The 25,885-nt window shown below is 43.6% G+C and overlaps 1 protein-coding gene across 4 annotated transcripts in view; it reads right to left on the bottom strand.

The window, feature by feature from the left end:
* Positions 1 to 2,022: 2,022 nt before the first annotated feature.
* TAC1 (tachykinin precursor 1) overlaps positions 2,023 to 25,885 on the bottom strand; it is a 62,020-nt gene continuing 38,157 nt past the window's right edge. For 2 of the 4 annotated variants that reach the window (XM_063921343.1, XM_063921345.1), the window contains 5 exons: positions 22,586 to 22,679; positions 21,478 to 21,501; positions 19,785 to 19,808; positions 11,151 to 11,204; positions 2,023 to 3,222 (listed from right to left, as the gene is read on the bottom strand). In XM_063921343.1, coding sequence (XP_063777413.1) covers positions 3,173 to 3,222; positions 11,151 to 11,204; positions 19,785 to 19,808; positions 21,478 to 21,501; positions 22,586 to 22,679 — 246 coding nt within the window. In that variant the 3' untranslated portion in view covers positions 2,023 to 3,172. The remainder of the gene's footprint in view (positions 3,223 to 11,150; positions 11,205 to 19,784; positions 19,809 to 21,477; positions 21,502 to 22,585; positions 22,680 to 25,885) is intronic. The other 2 variants (XM_063921346.1, XM_063921344.1) reach the window with 2 other exon arrangements.

Here is a 25,885-nt window from a genome sequence, read left to right as displayed (position 1 = left end):
CAGGTGAGTTCACTCTCCATTTAGATATATTAATGTATGTGCTATTATCCTGTAGCATAACAATATGCAATTATATGTCCCAAAGTGGGTGCTATTATTACATAGCATTAGGAACTGCTGGAACAGAGATGCATTAATGCAGCCTGGTGGTTTAAACATATCTGTGCAAATATATGCAAACTGTATCCCTGTATTTCTATTATCATGTAGTAGTCAAATCTCATTGCTGGTCCTTTGCAGTGTGCTGAGGTAATATTGTTCCTGCTTTTCTTGTCTAGATTAACCCCTCCCTTTCACGCACTTGTGAAGGACTATTGATTTGAGAAACCACCATTTTATATAATTTTTTCAAAAATAGCCTGTCCACTGACAGTTAGGAGCTTTATCTCTCTCCAAGCTTTGATACATATGCCCCAAATTACTATTCAATCAGCTCGTATCATTTTTTAGGCACAACTTAAAATATGGCAGTTAGGAGCTGATTGGCTTATAGTTTATCTGTCTCCACTTTATCACTCTCCAAGACATTCACAGTGTCTACATTCAGAATGTCAGCATGCCAACATTTGCAATGTCATCATACTGTAGCCAGAATGTCGACAATTAGTTTTCGCATAGAGTTGTAAACTAACCCTAAACTTAAAACCCTAACCACAGCCTACCGCTAACTGTCATTCCTAACTGTAACCCTAAAATGGTCTGTTGACAATCTGTCTGTCAACATTCAGACCATGTTAACATTCTTGTGTTGATATTTTGCATGTCGACAACCTAAGTGCATACGCATTGAATCAAGACATATAACTCTATAGAGGACTGGTGCACTTTAATATAGCTGGTGGAAATACATGTCATATAACCAGGTTAGGACTGGCCGTCTGGTACTTTTGGCAAATGCCAGAAGGGGCGAAAAAAGCCTTAACCTTCATAGTGTGCCCAACATGACTGCCTCATCTGGTTCGCTTGTGGTTGGGATGAAAAATACACGGTCCTGGTGGTTTTGTTGGGACCCTACTCTGAACGTTAGGATGCTACAAAAAAACAATTTTGTGGCATCTCTTCTAGGGGTAGACTATTCCACCCAAGGTAATCCTACGCAGTGCGCCCAAGGTGGCTGCCTCACCTGGTACCTTGTGAGGGTGGACTACACAAGGGATGCGGTTACATTGCCGGCAGTGACTCGAGATCCCAGATGTCAGGATACCAATGCCGGAATCCCGACCACTGACAATGCTGCCAGCCGGAATCCCGGCTAACAGGGGCTATTCCCACTCGTGGGTGTCACTGAGTTCAACTGCACCCCAGCCTTGCACTGGCAGATTCCTTACTGACTGTTCCCTTCTCTCAGCATCTATGGGGGTCATTACGAGTTGTTCGCTCGCTAGCAGTTTTTAGCAGCCGTGCAAACGCTATGCCGCCTCCCACTGGGAGTGTATTATAGCTTAGCAGAAGTGCGAACGAAAGGATCGCAGAGCGGCTACAAAATAATATTGTGCAGTTTCTGAGTAGCTTCAGACCTACTCACCGCTTGCGATCACTTCAGACCATTCAGTTCCTGTTTTGACATCATGAACACGCCCTGCGTTCGCCCAGCCACGACTGTGTTTTCCCTGGCACGCCTGCATTTTTCCGCACACTCCCTGAAAACGGTCAGTTGACACCCAGAAACACCCTCTTCCTGTCAATCACTCTGCGGCTGCCAGTGCGACTGAAAAGCTTCGCTAGACCCTGTGTGAAACTACATTGTTCATTGTAATAGAACGTCGCGCGTGCACATTGCGCCGCATACACATGCGCAGAAGTGACTTTTTTTGCCTCATGCAGCTAGCGATCAACTCAGAATGACCCCCTATATGTATAAATGTAAGCTTACTGGTTGTTTTAAAATGAACAAACTGATAACAAGGTTTTAAGAGCTCCATTGGTTTATTCTTAATTAACCCTTTAAACCCTTCTAATAACTTAAACCAAAACGAACCATAACTTATCTAAATGAAATAAGGACACAGACACAGAAACAGCTTGGCTAAAAGGTCACAGCTTTTTATTCAATTATAAATTAACCTGAGAGGAAAGGTGGCCAGGAGGCGCTGCAATCTCAGTTTTAGCCTTACCAGATGTAAAAACCATAGGGGACGACTACAACGTCCCCCCTACTGATGTACTTATAGCGTAGAGACTCGCAGGCACAGTCCGAGCACTCCCGCACTAGAAGCTCCCGGGTCCCCCGTACCAAGCAGCACAAACTCTCCAAACAAAATAGAGGGTATGTGCCCCGCAACGGTCTCTTGCGCCACAGAAAGCCACTGAAATGCAGCGCTCTCCTGCCATGCTGCGCCTCTACTAAAATTGGAAAAAAAAAGTAAGGAAACAAAAACAAAGCAGAGACAAACAAGGTCATGGACGGGACTTCAAATCACCAAAGAAGTTGTCCGCAACAACAGCCCCCATTTAAATACCCTGGATAAACAAATCACACCCCTTGAGACCCTAATTGGCTCAAATTAATGATTGACACCGCAAACCAGAACAACTAATCTGCCCGGTAACAAAGGCTGTCACACTCAGCCAATCAGGAAAAAAAAACAGGATTCTTATTTAGCCTCAGCTTTAGTCTACTATTTTTATTTAAAGTGCCGCTATCAGAAAAAAATCGTAACTATGAAATGGAGACTTTGGATTCACATTCATAAAATAAAATAAACATGCTGCAATGATACTGGTTCATTCCTGATAACAAAGGTACAAGATAGTCTGTATTTATTTTGAAACATTGAAATATTAACTCATTGAACTGTATTTCTGACACTGACGAGAACGGTGGGTCTCCTAGTGAACGGGGTAGAGGTCCTGTGACTACAACTTTCTGCAGACTCACAGAGCGGACAGTTACCCCTAAAAATAGGGGGAGAGATCATTTTCAACTGATGCCCTCTCTATCATTGCGCCTCCTGCATTATTTTGAAGAGAGTCATAATCGGGGAACCACAGCACACTTATATTACAAGTATCATTGCCACACTATTAAAAATAATAACTTTTTGGAAAAATACAAGCTAAAACAATCAATTTTAAAACAAATAAGTATTCATTGTACGCTGGATATTTATATATTATACTTCATCTTCTGTTTCAGTGAATGAAGTTTGACCAAGGTAACAGTTGGGGGTTCTCATTTGCGTCTTCTTTCGTAATTATTTATCGTGTTCCTTTCTGAAGATCCTAATAAGAAAATAGAATAGATTTGTAGTTAAACATAAATACTATAGACTCATAACACCAGCATTTCAATATTTTGATTAACCAAAGGTGAAATGGCCTACAGGCGTAGAGCATCAGGCTTTCCAGGGCAAAAGCCTGCCCCTTGTTTCATCATCGTTTACAGTACCACATTTTGGGTGAGGTATATCAAATCTCGGTGAGAGATAAAGTGGAGAGAGATTAAGAGGGAGATGCAGTAAGCCTTGGAGAGTGCTAAAGTAGAGAGAGATAAAATACCAATCAGCACCTGTTATTTTTCAAACATAGCCTGTAGCATGGCAGTTAGGAGCTGATTGGCTGGTACTGTGGGGGAGATGTACTAAGATTTTGAGAATGATCAAGTGGAGAAATAAAATACCAACCAGTCAGCTCCTGTCATTTTACAGGCTGTGTTTGAAAAATGATAGGAGCTGATTGGTTGCTACAAAGGGGCCAATTTGCTAATCCTTGTGGGCATATTTATTACAACCCTCATCTCAGCTGCAAATGGGATGTGATAAATTTGCCTCAATATGCAATGTGATAACTAAATACATCGAAGGGATGTCTCAGTTACTCAGTTATTGCATGCAGGAACAGAGCTTCCGAGAAAGCTCTGTCCCTGCGCATATCCCCTATACACTTTGGAAAAAAAACAGTGAGAGTGTCTCAGCACATGCACTGCCACTGGGTACTTACCGCAGAGGCGTCACTTACTTTTATAACACCCGGGGGGGGGGGGGGGGTTTGAAGAGGGTGTGTGGCTTCATGGAAGTGGGAGTTGCTTCACAGAAGGGGGTGTGGCTTCACAGAAGGGGGCGTGGCTTCCTCAGAGGGTAACACCCGGGTGCGGGCCGCACCCCCCGCACCCACGTTGTGACGCCACTGACTTACCGTACACTTACCAACCCAGTGATCGTGATTCTCCCCCTGGTCAGCTGGTTGCCGGGCTCCTGTTCTGTGACCCCCATCAGCTGTGCTGTAAACTGGCATGTTATATTCTGTAACGTGAGATGCTGGTTTACAGCAGAGCTGACGGGGTCAAAGAGCATGAGCCTAGCGACCATCTGACCGGAGGGAAGACTCACCGATCACCAGACCCTTGGGTGCAGGTGAGTATTTGTTTTTTTTACACTCATCAGCTTGTGGTCTATATAGAACACAAAGCTAATAACATGGGCCAGCTCCAAGCTCTTCTCTGCCTGTCAGACCAGAGAAGCAGCAGGTGAGGGACACCCTGCTTAACGCCATCTCCAGATATCGTTATTAGTGCAGGGCTCCCTACTCAGCATTTTTTCACAATTCCCCTTAGTAACTTCTGCCAGATCACATTTCCCATTACAACTCAAGAATGAAAAAAAGTGATCTGCTTACTTAATTAAAGGTCTTGGAGTCGTTTTTCCCCGAAAACTGCTCTAAAAGCCCTTTAATACATTCAGATGATACTAAAATAATGGTAAACGGGTGTGAAAACACCCCTTTTCACATTATATCAGTGCAAATAATTGTGATAACTATGCCCTTTGGAGAGTAATTAAGTTGATAGAGATAATCTACCATCCAATCAAGCAGCTCCTAGCCAGGGCCATCTTTTCATATGGGCTCAATGGGCAGGATGATAGCTGAGGGTCCCAGATTTTTTTAAATCGGCCCTGGGGAACCGGAGATATCCGACTTCAAAGCAGTGGTCCCCATCCAAGCCTGTTAATTGCTTTTTCCAGACAGATATCTCAGGTTCTGTCTGACTTAGAGCTTTTCTGAGGGTATACTCCAAAAGCTGGGACTCTTTCCTTTTGGTGGACACTTGCAGCTTGTCTCTACTATGCCCAGAACCAGAGCTATCAGCCTTCCAGCAGCTGGTCCCTGCTCCAGCTCCACACGCCTGGTACGCAGTTTTATATTTTTGTCAGTGGCTTGCTCTGGTTCCTGAACTCTGACCCCCAAGTCTCCAATACCTCCTGAAAGGTGGGCTCTCTACTTTTTTTTATTCTATTGAAAGCTAAGAAATCTATTTTCAGGAACTGCAAGCTGTCCTCCCACTGGAAAATCATGAATATTAAGCCCACTCCACTATCCAGTATCCACCCCTCCCCTGCGTATTAAACACCCCCCTACCACCCTGGAAGTCATGTACCAGGGCTTCTACATTCAGCCCAATGCCCCCTTCTACAGTTTAGTGCTCTCCCTCCCACCCTACCTCCCACCATCTGTGCAGTAAAGGAGTAATTAGCAGAAAATTCTGCTCTAGGGCCTACATGCTGACTGGAAGATAGTATGCTACCTACCAACGAAGGACATCAAAGCTGTCACTGATAGCACCCCCCCACCCCAATTGCTGGAGGATGGGTAGGGGCCCCAGTGTATTGCTATGCCCAGGGGCCTACACTGCTGTTAAGACGTCCCTGCCCCTAGCTGTAACTTTCAAACACAGGGGGGACATTTACTAAGCAGTGATAAGAGCAGAGAAGTGAGCCAGTGGAGAAGTTGCCCCATCAACCAATCAACAACTCTTTCTCATTTTATAGTATGCAAATTATAGATGTTACCGTGCTGATTGGTTGCCATGGGGACTTCTCCACTGGCTCACTTCTCCACTCTCATCACTGCTTAGTAAATGTCCCCCACAGTCTGTAGCATCGTAGTTAGGAGTTTAGGCTTAGTATATCTCCCCCTTAATTCCTTTCCACTTTATCTTTTGCCAAGATTTACATCTTGCTTTTCTCAGATATAACTTACAAAAGCAATGCCAGGAAAAGGGGCACAGGAAAAAATAGAATAATATAATAATGACTCTCCCAAAAAGGCTGGCGCTAATGTGCATTTCTTCAGTATTATTTACATGTCATATAGATAGCATATTACATTTTGGATAATCTTACTGTACATCCCTCTCAGTGTTCAGAAACTAATAAATGCATTTAGAATTGCAACAGAGAGGCCAGAAAGACATTTGTACGGAGAAAAACACTTGAAAAAGAGACAGAAAAACCAGAATATGAGAATGTGATTATCTGCAACAGGAAAGAAACATAACTTACTAAAAAAATAATACTAAGTTCTTCGTTTATCAATCTATGTGCAGCTGGCAGCCTGGAATTTCCCAATTTTCTTTTTGTTGTACTACATGATATAGTTTACTTTATTTTTTACCTCCCCAACACTTGAAACACAACATAAGGACAAAATAAACTCCAACTTCAGGTACTAAAACTACGTCTCCATGTTGCTGTTGCCACACCTCTTAGGCCATAACCAAATCTGGACTGTTCTGCCCAAACTAGGACTATAACAAGATAAGTATTTGAGTTCAGATTTTCCTTTGTAATCCTTTCCTGCAACCAGAGACGGATTAATGGCCACATGATCAAGTGGAAGGGAAGCAGAGGGGGTGTGACCAGTGTCATGTGGGTGTGGCTAGTTTGTGTGGGTGTGGCCAGTGCCATGTTGGTGTCTACACCCCATGCACTCTCAGCCCCACTGTCTCCCTAAATATGTAAAAGTATAAAAATGATTTGAGGAAAATAGAAACAATACTTACAGTAGAACAATAACTATGGGTACAATTAATCAAACTCGAGCCAAGGAGCTGCTACAATGCAAACACTGTAGCACAGTATCTACAACAGGGTATGTTACTCAACAAAGGTTAGCGGTTAACGGGTACCCTAAGTACCAGGGACCCTAATAAACTACATGCGCCTTTAAACTTTAAGGAAAAAATGCAAATAATTGTATTAGTATCATTGGCAGAAACAACAGTTCTTCATTATAAAATAGCAAAGAAAATATCCTCCACTGTAAATATATGGAGGTAAAAGTAATATTAATTCTGGGCATTTGTTTACATTTTTATATCATAAGCCACACCCCTGTTTAGCTTTGCATTTTGTTCCTACCAAGTGGTCATGTGACCTAGTAAGATTCTAAATGGCTCCACCCTAGTAGCAAAAACCCCTATACTATGCATAACCAGTGTACTACACCTAAGCTAAGTAATAAAAGTGTGCGGCATGCACCGCCATGGAGCAGTTTCCGTCAGGGGTCAGCATTATCATATAGATACGAAGCAAAAATTCTCAGAAGTAGAGAGATCACTACACACAAATCACAGAGAAATAGTACAAAGTGGTGATATCCGTACGTACGGTAAAATAATCCTAGAAAGAAGGTGCATTTATTTCATATACACAATTGCAGTCTACTTATAAAGCCCTCATACGTCCGCTCTTTGTGGAATTTTTGCTACGTCGTCTGAGCAGCACCACCGACTTTCAAGTCTAGCTTGGGAATTTTAAAACCGGCATTTTAATTGCACGGATACAGCCAGGTATAGATCCTTGTAGCTTGTAATGATGTGGTTGATGTTCCACAGTGTGAGCCCAATTCCACAGAATCTATTGCCCCAGTTAGTCATCTACAGACATGGGCCGTTTAGGTGTGAAACAAGTTTTACACAATGACAAACAATTTGTCTGTTTTCCTTATACAAGGTGGAGTCACATCATTACGACCAGCAGCTTATAGCCAGAGTAACCGCCGTGTGCAGCACGGACAGCAGCTAGACGGGCTGAACTGTAGTTTTAGACAAACATCTGGTAGGCCTCAGGTTAATTTTGATGGTGAGCTGCTCTACTGTAGCATGTCGGTCGGCCCTCACGCACCTTTGTAGCCGGCGTTCACCTCTCAAATCAATGGCATGTGGTGCTCCGCAGTTTCCACGTCAGTTATTTGCAATTATGCCATTTGTCCAGTCACGATACACCTCCACCACAGCAGCACGCGAACAGGTCACAAACTGCGCTGTTCCAGAAACATAATCATCCCTTTTTGCAACTCGGCCCTTTTACCCATGACAGCAACGAGTGATGTATGTGCAGACGGCCTATCGCACACCTTATATACCCACCAAGCCAGCGCACGACATGTGACGTACTTCATAGGCTACGCGCTGCCAAACGTCAAATGTAGGAGGTGGCCGTAATAATGTGACTCGACTGTGTATAATAGTGCCCTTTTATATTGTTTCATATCTCATTAATTTTGTCAACATGTATGTTAATTAGGAGGAAACAATGTATGTGCAGATTGGAGACAGTTAATGCATTCTTCTTTCTATAAGAATAGGTATATAATTGTGACTGAAGCAAAAATAATGCAATTTATTATCAATCTGGAAAGACGGCAAACATACTGACCTAGGAGATTAGTGAACATGCTTTACGCTGAATTATGTCAGTAACCGGCTACAATTATACTCCCTGACTGGACACGTTTGTGCGGAGATTTTTTCTACAACATGACGCGCTGAAACTGCCCCTTAGCAATAAGTTGTAGAAGTGAACATCAAACACCCAAACTTTAATGTATTTACTGGCTCGTCAGCAATAATTTCCCCTGCAGCCGTTTAGCAATTTGTCATCATTTGGATTGAAGCTTTAAAAAGGAGTTCTCATGGGGTAATTCATTAATCAGTATTAGCTATGGGGGTAATTCCAAGTTGATCGCAGCAGGAAATTTTTTAGCAGTTGGGCAAAACCATGTGCACTGCAGGGGAGGCAGATATAACATGTGCAGTGAGAGTTAGATTTGGGTGGGGTGTGTTCAATCTGCAATCTAAATTGCAGTGTAAAAATAAATCAGCCAGTATTTACCCTGCACAGAAACAAAATAACCCACCCAAATCTAACTCTCTCTGCACATGTTATATCTGCCTCCCCTGCAGTGCACATGGTTTTGCCCAACTGCTAAAAAATTTCCTGCTGCGATCAACTTGGAATTACCCCCAATATCCTGTAATGTGCAAGCAGTACGCACTTCAAATAACAAAGTCGAAATAACTCAGCCAGCATTATTAACTAGTAGAAGCTGCTCAGTCTGCTCCACGGGACCGCCTGCAACAATTATTTCAAATGTATTTTTCCCCTATATATATATTAGAAGCAAGCATTTTGTAGCTAGAACCAATTTGCAGCCTACAGTATCTAATCAATGACATCTTTGAGGCATAAGGCACACTATGGAGGTATTTATCAAAGCGTGGGGAGACATAAAGTGGACAGAGATAAAGCACCAACTGGCATTTTTCAAACGCAACTGTAAAATAGCACTATGGGGTCTATTCATGAACCAGTGAAAACTGTGGAGAAGTGAGCAAGTGGAAAAGTTGCCCAATGGCGACCAATAAGCATTGAAGTAACATTTATAATTTGCACACTATACAATTGTACGGAGCAGCTGATTGGTTGCCATGGGCAACTGCTCCACAGGCTCACTTCTCCACACTTATCACTGTTTCATTAATAGACCCATTTATCTCTCCCCAGTTAATTTCTCTCCAAGCTTTGATAAATAACCCACTACGTACTTAAAGCCAACTAAATCCAGACTACAGATGCGAGCAGATGGCCTAATTCATTTTTGCAAGGAATTGCACTGCCGCGAGAAAGAGAGTACACCATGGGGGATCCGGTCTGAAGATCGATATTGTCTAAGTCGACAATGTTTAGGTCGACCACTATAGGTCGACAGATACTAGGTCGACAGGGTTTGAAGGTCAACAGGGTTTCTAGGTCGACATGTGCTAGGTCGATAGGTCAAAAGGTCGACATGAGGTTTAAAAGAATTTTTTTTTAACTTTTTCATATTTAACGATCCACGTGGACTATGATTGGAACGGTAATCTGTGCCGAGCGAAGCGGTAGTGGAGCGAGGCACCTTGCCCGAAGCTCGCAAGCCATGCGAGGGGACACGGTGCACTCATTTGGCTTCCCGGTCACTGTACTCAGAAAACGACACCCAAAAAAAACAACTCATGTCGACCTTTTGACCTGTCGACCTAGAAACCCTGTCGACCTTCAAACCCTGTCTACCTAGTGACTGTTGACCTATAGTGGTCGACCTAAACATTGTCGACCTAGACACTGTCGATTTGATGATCCACATCCCACCATGGTCCTGTGCAGTATAAGTAACAAATGTATAATGTTTTAATTCAAGTGCATAGTCTGGAACATTGAGGTCTATTCATGATGCAGTGAAATGTGTGGAGAAGTGAGCCAGTGCAGAAGTTGCCCATGGCAACCAATCAGCTGCTCTGTATAATTTTATAGGATGCACTTTAGAAATGTTACTTCCACACTGCTTGGTTGCCATGGTCAACTTCTCCACTGGCTCACTTCTCTACTCTTTTTACTGCTTCATGAATAGACCCCATAATCTCTAGAGGAGGGAGTAGGTCCTCAGGCAGTGGGGCCCACCAGTGGGATTCCCTTCTACCCCTGTTGGCCAGTCCGACCATGGGGTAAATTTACTAAGATGGGAGTTCTATTTAAGATGGGATGTTGCCCATAGCAACCAATCAGATTCCAGGTATTATCTTCTAGAAGGTGCTAGATAAATGAGAAGTAGAAGCTGATTGGTTGCTATGGGCAACATCCCATCTTAAATAGAACTCCCATCTTAGTAAATTTACCCCCATGGGTTTACGTACAAATCTGAATTAGGCCCACAATGCAATTTAATGCTGCAGAGAAATTATCAAGATGTCTACGATTCTCAGTCACATGTATATTCCCAAAGGCCTGCATGCAACCCGCGACATATACGCAATTTTCTACAAATTGCTAGATGCGACTGCAGTCAGTCTTTTGTGCAAATCAGATTCAGGGGCCCACTTATCAACGAGATTTAGCTATTTGAAACTAGTTGCATATGATAAAGATGCTCCAGCCAATCAGCTCCCAACTGTAATTTTTCAAACACATGACAGGAGCTGATTGGCTGGAGCACCATTTATCATATGCAACTAGTTTCAAATAGCTAAAACTCGTTGATAAAAGGGCCCCTCAGTCTCTTAATCTTTCATTCATAAAATGTATGTCCCAACAATGATGTATTTGAGGGATACGTACCAGGAAATAAAGATCTTTTGCCCATAAGTCCATAAAAGGAATCTGATTTATACCCTGAAAAAATATACATTTGAAGGACGGTGTTTTTCTACATTTCAACAAAGATTTTCTTTTTCTTCAAGTTAAAAATACAAATATGATGAATTTAAATTGATAGAAAACAAATTTAATCTAAACTCCTGACATATGTCGGGGATAGTATTAAGGGAGTAATTCAGAGTTGATTGCAGCAGCAAATTTGTTAGCAGTTGGTCAAAACCATGTGGGTCATTTCGACCCGATCGCTCGCTGGACTTGTTCGCAGCGCAGTGATCGGGTCGGAACTGCGCATTCTCTGGCGCCACAGTGTGCCGGCGCATGCCGGATGGCCGAAGGCCGTCGTTCCCTACTGATCGCCGCTGTCTGATTGATAGGCAGAGGCGGTCGCTGGGTGGGAGGGGGCTGCACGGCGGTGTTTGGCTGCCGTGTTGGGAGCGCGGTCCGTCCAACGCAGGCGTGGCCGCACAGTGCAGGGGGTGGGCCGCAGAGGCTGCGTGATGTCACACGCAGCCGCAGCGACGAGGAAACTCCCGGCCAGCCACAGTAGCTGCGCTGGCTGGGAGTTACTCAACAAGTACAAAAGCATTGCCGCTGTGCGATGCCTTTGTACTTGTGCGGGGAGGGGGGGCGGACAGACATGCGGGGCGGGCTAGCCCTGTGCTGGGCATCCCCCAGCATGTCTGGGAACATGATCGTAGCTGTGCTAAATTTAGCACAGCTACGATCAACTCGGAATGATCCCCCATGTGCAGTGCTGGTGGGGCAGATATAACATGTGCAGAGAGAGTTACATTTGGGTGGGTTATATTGTTTCTGTGCAGGGTAAATACTGGCTGCTTTATTTTTACACTGCAATTTAAGGGCCCTACAGATTCGGCGACCCGCTGCCGAGCTGGCCGACGGCTGATACGGCAGAAGGGCAACCCGGCGGCGGGGGGAGGTGATGTGGGGAGTGAAGTTTCTTCACTCCACCCGTCAACCAGCTCTATAGCAGTGCAAGCTAATATGGACGAGATTGTCCATATTGGCTTGCATGCATAAGCGATGGGGCACCAACGATGAACGAGCATGGGGCCGCGCATCGTTCATCATTGGTGCATACACACTGAACGATTTGAACGATTTGCACATGTTATATCTGGCCCCGCTGCAGTGCAGTAGTGGATCTTGCCAAGGGCAAGCAGGATTTTTGCCCAGGAGGTCGCTGTCCCGAGGCCGCCGCCACCGCCGTGGCAAGATCCGCTACTGGTGCCGTGCGGTATGACGTCATGCGCACTGCACAGTATTGCGGGAGCGGCTATAGATGCTAGCGGTCATAATTGACCTCTAGTGTCTGTGCGGTGCTATGGGAGAGACGTCATGACGTCTCTCCTATAGATCCGAGGAGCGGCGCCGGCGGACGGAGATGGAGGGCAGCAGCAGTCGGGAAGCAGGAGCGGGGCTGGTGAGTCATTTTTTATTTATTAATTTTATTTTTTTGGAAAGTGGCGCTACTAGGAGCATTAATACTGAGGGCACAGCTACAGTGGGCACAGCTGCAGGGGGCACAGCTACTGGGGGCAAAATTACTGGGGGCACAGCTACAGGGGGCACAACTGTAGAGGGGGCAAAACTACAGGGGTCACAGCTACAGGGGGCATATCTGTGACCACACCCCTTCCCCATCAAGCCACATCCCTATTTTTTGCCACGCGCCACAGGCGCACACTAACCCTCTTTTCCCTGTTGGGGGAGGGCGGGCGCAAAGGAAACTTCCGCCCTGGGCGCCACGAGGTCTAGAACCGGCCCTGCTGTAGTGCACATGGTTTTGCCCAACTGCTAATAAATTTGCTGCTGCGATCAACTCTGAATTAGGCCCTAAATTACTATGTACGTTAATAATGAAATTATAATTTATGTTATACAAATATTTTATTCACAACCAATGCACATTTGCCTTAAAATATTAAGCTAAATATAGAAAATGAAGGTGCTGTTTCTTAGTGAATAGACTAGATAACACAAGTATCTATACCTGTACATAATCAGCCTGGTAAATTAAGCACATAGTAATAAAAAAAATCACATAGATATAGCCGCAAATATACTTTGATAAATGGGCCCCTTATAGTGTACTAGAACCTAAAATATTGCTAATAAAACTTATAGGGGATGGATTTTAATAATATCATACTTGCTAATGGTACCCAGGGCTGGATTACAAGTGCCACATGGGCCTAAGGATGAAAATTATCAAGGGCTGAGAGGGGGAGGAGCTGTGACCACTGTGCTGTATGGGTGTAGCCAGTACTATGTGGGTGTGGCCAGAGTTTATTGTAGCTCCATTGTAGCTATTTGCCCCATTATTTATATAGCCCTGATCTGTAACCACAGTGATTAATACTGCACTAGAACCTTTTAACGCCTCAAACAGCATCAGATGAAAAAATGGCCAATAGCTACGAGTTAATTCATTTTACATACACCGTCAAACATCCGGGGTCCTGTCATGGTATGGTAGATGTGACATATGCATTTATGTCAATCAAATACATATTATGTTACAGATTTTCTTATATTGTATATTCAATCCGCTTGTATTTTAGGGTAAATTATTAAAAATGGGATTTGAGATTAAGGGTGTATCTGTTTCTACGTCATGAGATCATAGCGGGAAATCACTAAAAACAAACAGATTATACCAGATTGCACATTGTGGTTAATAACAAAAAAGCAAAAAAGCTAGCCATGAAAATCATAAACAGGTGTAAAACAAAGACGGACTAGTGATTTATGATAGGGAAACATGCCACTAAAGGTGTGTACACACGGTGAGATTTCTTCTCTTGATTTTGACTACTGTAAAAATCGGACGGAAGGTTAGTGGAAATCGCAAGGTATTATGCCGCTTGTGATATCGATTCAATTCCGAGGCGCACTCCCACGGGGTCGGTATCACAAGGCTAGATAGACTATGCAGGCAAGTCAATCTTGACTATCTTGTGAACTATCTAGTACAAAGTTCAAGGGATATCACATAATCAAAATCGGGCATAGCAATCATCTCACCGTGTGTATGCACTTTTGCTCACATAAATAACGGCAGCCATGTGACGTATCACTTGTCAACAGAGGCAAAATAGTATTTTTATTTTACTAAATTACACAGGCCTAATTACTGTGAATAATTATTTTAAAGAATAATTACATCCAAGGTTTAAACTTCAGTTTTGAGAAGAGTATTCCACATAAAACTTACAGTAATTTAAAGAGTTTTTTTGCCTTTGGGCTGGTGTTCAAGTGATACAGTGACAAACCCAACGCGTTTCACACTTCCAATGCTGCTCAGCACGCAATGCCTGTCTCAGAAAAGTCTGAATCTGCTGGAACAAGATAGGTTCTGCAAGGTCTGCACACTGACCTCACTACTGCTAGCCCAGTCACTGACACAGGTCACTAACTACACCATCCAACCTGGGTGCAATACAGCATGCCTGCATTCGGGATGCCTGCAGTGACATGACCGACCCTGGCATCCCAAATGTTAGAATGCCGACAGGTTTGAGGGTTAAGTGTCTTAATCCCCCTCCCAATGCTAACCCTCCCTTGGTGGCGGCTAGGGCTAAATCTAGAAGGGTGGTGGCTAGGGCTAAATTCCGGAGGGTTGTGGCTACAGCTAACCACCCCCCTAATGCTAACCCTCTTCTAATGCCTAAACCTAATACTCCCCACCACTTCCCTGGACCATAAACCTACCCCCCCCCCCCATGCTTACCTTCGGGAACGTTGGTGTCCCAGGACCTGTCTCCTGAGCAGTGTCGAGATTCTAGCGTCGGTCACATGACCACCGCCATCCCATGTGCCGGGCTGCTAAACACATCCCATCTAACCTATAACATGGATAACTCTATAGTCCCCTCTTTATATGAAAATTCACTGCCAGACAGTAGAGGCTGGGACTGTAAAGTACAGTGCATCCAGAAAGTATTCACAGCACTTCACTTTTTCCACATTTTGTTATGTTACAGCCTTATTCTATACTGGAATAAATTAATTTGTCCCTGAAAATTCTACACACTATACCCCATAATGACAACTTGAAAAAGTTTTTTTTTTTTTTTTTTTGCTAATTTATTAAAAATTTTAAAAAACTAAGAAATCACATGTACATAAGTATTCACAGCCTTTGCTCGATACTTTGTTGATGCACCTTTGGCAGCAATTACAGCCTCAAGTCTTTTTGAATATGATGCCACAAGCTTGGCACACTTATCTTTGGGCAGTTTCGCCCATTCCTCTTTGCAGCACCTCTCAAGATCCATCAGGTTGGATGGGTAGCGTCGGTGCACAGCCATTTCAGATCTCTCCAGAGATGTTCAACCGGATTCAAGTCTGGGCTTTGGCTTGGCTGGGCCACTCAAGGACAAGTCTAGGCTCTGGCTGGGCCACTCAAGGACATTCACAGGGTTGTCCTGAAGCCACTCCTTTGATATCTTGGCTGTGTGCTTAGGGTCGTTGTCCTGCTGAAAGATGAACCATCACCTCAGTCTGAGGTCAAGAGCGCTCTGGAGCAGGTTTTCATCCAGGATGTCTCTGTACATTGCTGAATTAATCTTTCCCTCTATCCTGACTAGTCTCCCAGTTCCTGCCGCTGAAAAACATACCCACACCAAGATGCTGCCACCACCATGCTTCACTGTAGGGATGGTATTGGCCTGGTGATGAGCGGTGCCTAGTTTCCTCCAAACATGACGCCTGGCATTCACGCCAAAGAGTTCAATCTTTGTCTCATCAGATCAGAGAATTTTGTTTCTCATAGTCTGAGTGTCCTTCAGGAGCATTTTGGCAAACTCCAGGCGGGCTGCCATGTGCTTTTTACTAAGGAATGGCTTCCGTGTGGCCACTCTACCATACAGGCCTGATTGGTGGATCGCTGCAGAGATGGTTGTCCTTCTGGAAGGTTCCCCTCTCTCCACAGAGGAATGCTGTAGCTCTGACAGAGTGACCATCAGGTTCTTGTCCACCTCCCTGACTATTGCCCTTCTCCCCGATCGCTCAGTTTAGATGGCCGGCCAGCTCTAGGAAGACTCTTGGTGGTTCCGAACTTCTTCCATTTACAGATGATGGAGACCACTGTGCTCATTGGGACCTTCAAAGCAGCAGATATTTTTTTGTACCCTTCCCCAGATTTGTGCCTCAAGACAATCCTGTCTTGGAGGTCTACAGACAATTCCTTTGACTTCATGCTTGGTTTGTGCTCAGACATGTACTGTCAAGTGTGGGACCTTATATAGACAGGTGTGTGCCTTTCCAAATCATGTCCAATCAACTGATTTACCACAGGTGGACTCCAATTAAGCTGTAGGAACATCTCAATGATGATCAGTGGAAACAGGATGCACCTGAGCTCAATTTTGAGCTTCATGGCAAAGGCTGTGAATACTTATGTACATGTGATTTCTTAATTTATTATTTTTAATAAATTTGCAAAAATCTAAAAAAAAAAACCTTTTTTCTTGTTGCCATTATGGGGTATTGTGTGTAGAATTTTGAGGGGAAAAAATGAATTTATTCAATTTTGGAATACGGCTGTAACATAACAAAATGTGGAAAAAGTGAAGTGCTGTGAATACTTTCCGGATGCACTGTAAATATACTGCATTAATCATTTATCACTAAGATAAAAGATAATAGAGCTTAAAGGCAAATGTATAGGGCTCCTAAGTGTCCTCACATTTACTCTTGGAAAAAAGGGACAATGGCCATTGTGTATTTTGTTTGTTTTTTAGATCACTTATACTATACTGTATATAAGATCACACAACTGTCTTGATATTTTTTGATCTCAGTCTTACGTTCAAATTTTTGTTTTTGATATGTATAGTACCCTTAAAAACAAATAATTTCAGTACAGTATTATTTAGACATTAACATATACAGACACAACGCACATAAAACATATACAAACAGTAAATCAGTTTTTAAAGGGCACTTATCACCGCAGTGTAATTACGTATTGTACAGCAGAGCATTCAAATGTAATCAAATACATGACATGCTGATTGGTTTTCAGTAGCATAAATCGTCAAGTGGATCCTATCAACAAAGTTATCATTATTGCACAGTTTTGACCTTAATAGATAATGACAGATAAGGTGTGCCCTTAAATAAGTGCACAAGATTTAGGGGCAGATGTTCTAAGCCTTGGAGAGTGACAGAGTGAGAGAGATAAACTACCAACCAATCAGCTCCCAACTGTCATTTTTGAAAATACAGCCTGTGACATGGAAGTTAGGAGCTGATTGGTTGGTACTTTATCACTGTGCTATTTAGAACTCTCCAAGGCTTGATAAATAGGGGCCTATATTTGGAAGCTGTCTTTAAATGATGTAGCTGCTGGTGTTGTTTCTTTCAGGGAGAGTGCTGCCTATAGCAACCAATCAAATTCTAGTTATTATTTTAGAGAACGTACTAGGTAAGTGAAAGCTAGAATCTGGTTGACTGATATATGCAACAACTCCACTTTTCATTTTGGAAACATTTTATAAGACTTCCTCATAATAAGTTATTACTTCTCTATAAAATCCGTAATGTAGATATAGTGGAACTGCACTAGTGATCTGATCATTTCTGATCATTGGACCTGGTCTCCAAATGGCCAGATTTGTGCAGATGGGCCAACCACTCCTTCAAGTCAGATTAAATGTCTCCATCTGGCCTGAGTTTTATGAGCAGATTGATGATGTCACTAAATCGCCAAAGCTTTACTCACACTCTCAGTTCTTGACCCAATTGTGAATATTTGATTCCCACCAAATATCAATAATATTAATCCTACAGCTAATCCCTCAAGATGCAATATTCAAAAAATAATATAATAAAGGGCTAACTCTGTCCTTACCTCTAAGGGGGGAAATTCAAGTGTTTTGTGCACCGGCGGCTACTAGATGACGCCGAACAGAGCAATTCAAGTGTTGCTCGGTTCGTGCGTGCACAGCCGCCGTCATTGACATTACTGTTATGTTGTTTCATCATAACTAGTATAATATAAATGATACAGTTCTGTAATGATCAATGAATGTACAAAATTATTCTACGGGGTATAGTCAATTGGTGTCGAAAAGACGACAGTTTTCGACTTTTTAAGGTCGAAACGTGATTTGACCTATTCAATGCTTTCTGACAAGTCGAGGCATTCGACTTGTCGAAAAGCACGTGGATCTGCGGAATAGCTGCCGATCCGTGTGCTTGTGTCGAAAACGGGGCCATAACCGACAGGTTTTGGCCCCCTTTTCAACCATCTCAGTCCAACATAAATAAATGTCAGACTGAGATGTGGGACCCGAGAGGGGGAGAGGAGGGGAGCCGCAGGGAGATGGGGGACAGCCGCGGGCAGCCAGAGGAGATCAGCGCTACTGTAGCGCTGCAGCAGTATGTCACACAGCCGCGCCGCTCACGGCAGCTTCCACCCGGCTCCAGCAAGTGAGGGCACGCTTGCTGGAGCCGGTGGACACTGTCGTGAGGTCGGGCGGCTATGTGACATATTCCTGCAGCAATACTGTAGCGCTGATCTCCGGCGGCTGTCCCCGCTGATCTCCCCGCGGCTCACCCCCCCCCTCTCCCCCTCTGGGTCCTTTATCTCAATTCGACTTGAAAAAGTCGAATTGAGATGATATTTGAATGGCGGTTGTCGGATCCATTCCGACAAATGCATGTTAGAATGGATCCGACTTTAATTGAATATACCCCTATATATTTCTCTAAAATATTATATATACATATATATATATATATATATATATATATATATATATATACATACACACAGTATATATATTTATACATCTATATACATACACTGATACGTGGGATGACATGCTAAAGGAAATTTGCATATCTGATACCTTACAAGTAGGAAGCTCCAATCCCGGGGATTGCGGGATTTACCTGCCCCATTGTGTTTTTAATGCCAGGCAGTGTTGAGTGTCCTCAGGAGGCTCAGACGCTGGCTGGCTCCCCCTGCCTCTATCAGAGGTCACGCTGCGCAGTCTGACGCCAGCCACCCTCGTCGCCCGCACCTCGCCACTGTGAGCCCTCGAATCCACCATGGTGAATCTGACGCTAGCTACCCATGCCACCCGGACCGCACCTTGCTGCCTGCAGCTCGCGAGCCTGGCTCCCACCCACGATAGTGAGTATTTGTGTGGGCTGGGGTGGACGGGTCTTCAACCCATTGCCAGTTATCCCGGGAATTTTTAATCCCAGCACCCGGATTGAAAAAAAGGCCTCTCCACTTACAAGCAGAAAAACGCCCAATAATGGTGATTTTGTTACAATTTTTTTTTATTTATTTTTTGCTGTCAATTTCCTTTCCATGGCCTCATTAAGACGTACTGAACATTTGTAGACATATATAGCCTATCGGGTATTGATGATAAATCCACATACGATAATACAGAAAACAATTACCACAATTTGACAGTGAATGATTACTTATCATCTTCGCGTTGGAAAGCTAAATTACACAGGTAATCACACCTTATGGATTCACAGACAATAAATCACTGATTGCGCTGATTTTGATTTGTATACTAAAGTGAACATATTCTGACTTACGTTTGCGAGAAATCTGCCCAAATCCTACATGTGGAAATAAAAACAAAATCTTAGCGCCCCCTTGCAGGACAGTCTCTATTAACCACTTAACTGACAAAAAAATGCTTCCAAAAAAATGCTTGGAAATTTTTGAGGGTCTTTTTTATGAGTGAATTAGGTGTATATAAACTTATCCAAAATGAATTTATTTAAAACAAGGAAAAAAAAAAGATATATTATATTGAGATTTATAAAAAAATTGTTTTTCAAACATTGGAACATTTAATCATCACCAACGGAACATCACAACCATTGTGACTTTCATTTTCCCAGCAGCAGACACCAGGCACACACTGGGGAAGGGTGGTGGGGGGGAATAAATATACATTTCCGCAGCGGCTGCTAATGTCTGCAGCCGCTGGGTGGGAGGTCCTGCCATGCTGACTGATCAGGATCGGCGGCATGGCAGACACTGGGGGATGGTGCAGGGAAGCAGAGGGACCAGAAGGTCCCTCTGAGAGCGGCAGCTGCTGGAAGTTTCTCCTCCTGCAGCTGCCCACACTGTGTATCTGACTGGATGCATTGTTTGCGACCAGATCAGATAAGGCACTTGCTGCCAGGCAAGTGGTTAATGTACACTGTTTCCTGGGGCAAATATATTAACCTGGAGAATTAAGTAAAGTTGATGTAACTTGTACCAACCTATCAGAGTCTGTCGATTTTCTAGAACAGTTTAAAAAAGGAATCTGATTTGTTGCTATAGGTGGTCATTCCGAGTTGATCGCAGCCAGCAACTTTTTGCTGCTGCTGCGATCAACTAGCCCATGCTTATGGGGGAGAGTATTTTAGCTTAGCAGGGCTGCGATCGCTTGTGCAGCTCTGCTAAGCTAAAAAAATGTCACACAAAACAAGACTAGGCCTATACCTACTTACCCTGTGCGATGGATCCAGCGATGATGGGCTCGGCTTTGACGTCACTCCTCCGCCCTCCGTTCTCCTGGGCACGCCTGCGTTTTCAAATCCACTCCCTGAAAATGGCTGGAAACGCTGTAGTGACACCCAGGTCCGCCTTCTTCCTGTCAATCTTCCTTGCGGTCGGCTCTGCAACCACTTCCTTCGGTAGACGCGACGTAACCCGGCGACCCCTGTCGCCTGTCAACATTGCGCACACGCACTGCGGCCGCCGTGCATGCGCATTCCGGACCCGTTCGCACCACAGCGATAAACCGATGCGTGCGAACGGGTCGGAATGACCCCCCATAGACCGCAGCATCGATTGCTTGTGCACTAGATCTTATAAATGATGTTCCTTGTATAAAAGTGCTATTCTTCTTAGGCAGTAATTAGAGTAATTCAAGTAAATCATAAATAATGATACAATGCAAAGGTTGCTGGATTAATTGAAAGCACCTCTAATTGTACATCTGTTGTGTCTCTTATTTATTTTCTTCCCGACTTGCCGTTCAGATAAAATGAATTTGATTAAACGTAGTCAGATTTCACCTCAAATATAATGTGGGGATTGGAATGGGTTGGAAACCAGCAGATATATAAGAAATACATTAAAGCAGAAAGACACAATAGGGGGTGGTGGGAGATAGCGCACAATAACAATGTATACAAGCAGCAACAGAAGAACAAGGTTTCTGAAGAACTACAAAAAAGGGAAAATGTAAGAGTATCTTTGTAAGAGAATTTCATAGCACAAACTTACTTTTGCGGGAAAGCTGACCATATCCTAGAATGAAAAAAATAAGACAAGTTAATATACAATACTTTAAGCCATAGTTTTAGCTGATGGCATCTATTTGCAGCCTATCAGTTCACTAGGAATTGGTGACATCACTGACAATGCAGCCTATTCATTCACTAGAACCGGTGACATCACTGGGAATGCAGCCTATTCATTCACTAGGAGTCAGTGACATCACTGACAATGCAGCCTATTCATTCACTAGGATCCAGTGACATCACTGAGAATATAACTTATCAATTCACTAATAACCAGTGACATCACTGACAATACAGCCTATTCATTCACTAGGAGCCAGTGACATCACTGAGAATGCAGCCTATTCGATCACTAAAACCACTGACATCACTGAGAATATAACTTATCCATTCACTAAGAACCAGTGACATCACTGACAATTCAGCTTATCCATTCACTAGGAACCAGTGACATCACTGAGAATGCAGCCTATTCATTCACTAGGAGCCAGTGACATCACTGAGAATGCAGCCTATTCATTCACTAGGAGCCAGTGACATCACTGAGAATGCAGCCTATTTATTCACTAGGAGCCTATGACATCACTAAGATTGCAGCCTATCCATTCGCTAGAAACAATTGACATCACTGAGACTGCTACCTATCCATTCACCGGGAATCAGTGATATCATTAAACCATGAAGTCATTTGATAGGCTACGTTCACACGATTAATGAATGGTGGCCTATAAATTGCACAGTACGTACAGAGTCAATCTGCCACCTATTTCCAAAACAATAATTACGTATTTAACATGTTATATAAGAATTTACTTCATTAAATGTGTGATCAACTTTTTTAATTAGACAATTTTTTTCCAAAAGCACTGGAGTAAATTATATCTATTTTGTAACTGAAGACAATCACTTTGGCATACAGTCACTGCCGCATGGTACAGGAGAGATAATAGATGGAACCTAGCTAGACATGTATATTTCTTCTATGCCTACTGAATAGAATATAAATCATGATCACTCTAATTAAAAAACGGGACAATTAATCCCACATGTAAATATAAATCATATAACGTCTCACCACTGCCAAGACTTACCATTGTTACGCTTTCCCATTAGACCGTAAAATTGATCAGGCCGGGGTTTTCTTGCAATTCTCTGAAGAAAATTTTCAAATACTGGTAGTTCCTCCTAAAATTAAGCAGACACATATGACCATTAAATCAGGCACCTACACTCTTATATTTTGCTTGCCTAGAATATCTTGTACTGAACGCTGGTGAAACTGGCAAAGATATTGGGGGTCATTCCGAGTTGATCGCACACTGCAGATTTTCGCAGCGCTCAGGTTACTACTGCGCATGCATATGCACCGCAATGCACACGCGTGTCATATGGGTACAAACAGCATCGTTGCTGTGCAAGGCTTCTAGCGACTAATCCATTCGCACAGCCGATCGCAAGGAGATTGACAGAAAGAAGGCATTTATGGGTGTCAACTGACCGTTTTCTGGGAGTGGTAGGGAAAACGCAGGCGTGTCTAAGCGTTTGCAGGGCGGGTGTCTGACATCAATTCCGGGACCGGACGGGCTGAAGTGATGGCAAGGGCTGAGTAAGTTCAGACCTACTCAGATGCTGCTAAAAACGTTTTCGTCCCGCTCAGCTGCACAAGCGTTCGCACACTTGCAAAGCGAAATACACTCCCCTAGAGGTGGCGACTATCTGATCGCTGCTCTGCAAAAAATAGCTAGCGAGCGATCTACTCGGAATGAGGGCCATTGTATTTGAAGCTAGTGACGTAACTGAAGAACATATATAGTTGGAAGGCACCAATTAAAGTATCACTAATAGCAGCAGCCGCCACGTAATTGGTTAATATACTGATTGATGAATGTTTTCTCAGCTTGCCCTGACTACAATAAATGGCCTTCATAATGTTTCCTACTAAGAGCTATGATATGTATAGTCAATATATAGGTTACAGCGTAACACGGTAACAAATTACAGATAATTGCCATGAAATTTCATTTACAGTAACTGTTTCCCACATGACTTACAATAAATGCATTACATGGAGATCTACAGATTTACTAGTACATATACAGTATGTGATAATAAGTATAAAGTGTTCCGTAGCAGGGTATAAATTACAAACAGTAACAAGACTAGTTGACTATAACATGGTTCCAGCCCCACCATTACTGTATGAATGCAGGGACATGAGAGATTGGGGAACAAGTAAAGCACGGGAGCGTGATCTAGTCACAGAGATGTGCCATGCCCCCTTTTAAAAAAAAAAACATGAAAAACTCACTGATAATGCGGAGCAGTGCTGACCCGCACAGGGGGGCGCTGTGCACCCCTCAGCCAGGCACAGTTACAAAGGGGGGGGGGGCAAACACAGGATTTCTAGAGGGGGGTTTCCAAACACAAACCACAATTTTCCACTCTGCGGAACAATGGAGTAAGTGCAGGAGTCTAGGTGAGCGTTAGATGAACAAAGTAACAACCCTAAACATTGGTCTTTTTATATACTGGAAACTGTACAGTATAGGCTGTATCAAACATATTTAAATAACATAAATAAGTGGCCAGGAAAAAGTTAAACATCCCATAATAAATAAATACACAAACATAATAGAACCAGAACTGCACTTTCCAAACACACATTCTCCCACCTCATGGTAAGGCTCCTGTCTCTTATTCCTGGTAGCTTCTCTCTGGTACAGAGCACAGATCTGGACCACACACACACAGCAAACTTGGTAGAAGAAGCTGCTACCACTGGGCATGTGCAGCAGTTCTCCTCTGCCACTTAAACTGCACGATGTGGCTGCAGCACTAGTAACTGTATTATAAATCATTGCTTTTGTAGTCATAATTTGAGCCACTTGCCAAGAGGAGGGGGGTTTCCAGGCAACCGGAACTCCCCCTGCATTTGCCTATGGGGGGGGGGGGGGACAGCGAACAACGTGATCATTGACCTCCCCTTGTAGGCAAAGGAGGCTGCTGCACTCAGCAGCAACAGCAACCCTTGACTCACCGTAGCCCAGCACACAGTAGCTTGTGTTCTGCTAGGGAGAAAAGGTTGCGGCTGGCTGATACTGGGCCCCATCAGGAAGCCCAGGCCCGTATAATCAGTACCCCCCCCCCCCCCTCTAGGCGCCACTGTATGAATGACTTACATTGCTTGCCAATCTGGCAATAGTGCTCCCAACAGGTCATGTTTTGAGGATTTCTGTCCATGGAAGCGGGTGGGATAGTTATGACCAAGCAAAATAGAGCAACTCAGCTGTGCATGATTAAAGCAATCCACAAAACATGACCTGTTGTTGGTGCTACTTGAGGACTGGCGTTGAGAACCCCTGGACTAAACCACAGTGAGTGGTTTCTAACATTATCAGGGTCAGCAAAACATTTTGGAGTTTATATTAGTGACAAATAACTGTTGGCTGTTTCTGTGGGCATGATCCATGTTTGTAAGTAAAGCAAAAATCCTGACACCCGTCAGAAAAACGACACTGGAATCCCGATCGTGATTGGCTGGTTCTATATAGCGCTGCAACTGATTTTGATGTCTTTATAACCAGTGAGGAGACTGGTAATGTTATAAGATAACACTGTAAGCACTGGCTGTGGTTAAAGGGTAGATAGTTTAAAAAAATGGGGCAAATGTGTTAACCTGGAGAAGGCATAAGGAAGTGATAAGCCAGTGATAAGTGCAGGATGATAAATGCCCCATCCAATCAGCTCCAATATGTAAAGTAACAGTTAGGAGCTGATTGGTTGGTGTGTTTCTCACCTTGTACTTATCACTGGTTTATCACTTCCTTATGCTGTCTCCAGGATTACTACATCTGCCCCTATATCTCTAAAGCATCCAATGCCAGAGGTACTCACTCCCACTGGCACTGAGAGAGGTAAGTAAACTCAGGGTATTGAAAGGTCATCAGCCCAGCTGATTGGTTGTGCATCCATCTATCTATCAGGGAAAAGTGCCAGTTACAGGATCAGTAGATTCGTGTATGGCCCAAATTGTGGGCACTTATTAAATAAAAATATATATATTTTAGGTTAAAATTCAGAATAATATAAAACTGAAACCTAGCCTAGACCTGTATACAAATAATGAAGTATAAGGACTGTATTATGTTAATACAGGACTATCAATACACATTGGGGGTCATTCTGACCCGTTCGCATGCAGCGGCTCTTTGTTGCGGTGCGAACGGGTTGGGACTGCGCCTGCGCGGCGCTTGCAATGCACACGCATGTCATTGCCGCAGCGACGCGGCCAGCGCAGAAAGTGATTGCAGCGGCGATCGCGTGAAGACTGACAGGCGGGAGGCGTTGCGGGGTGGATACACACCGTTTTCAAGGCGTGGTGAGGCGAACGC

This window comes from Pseudophryne corroboree, chromosome 5 (genome assembly GCF_028390025.1).
Source record: "Pseudophryne corroboree isolate aPseCor3 chromosome 5, aPseCor3.hap2, whole genome shotgun sequence".
Lineage (NCBI taxonomy): Eukaryota > Metazoa > Chordata > Amphibia > Anura > Myobatrachidae > Pseudophryne > Pseudophryne corroboree.
The sequence above is the reverse complement of the archived record's forward strand: the minus strand, read 5'-3'. Positions and strand labels throughout refer to the sequence as shown.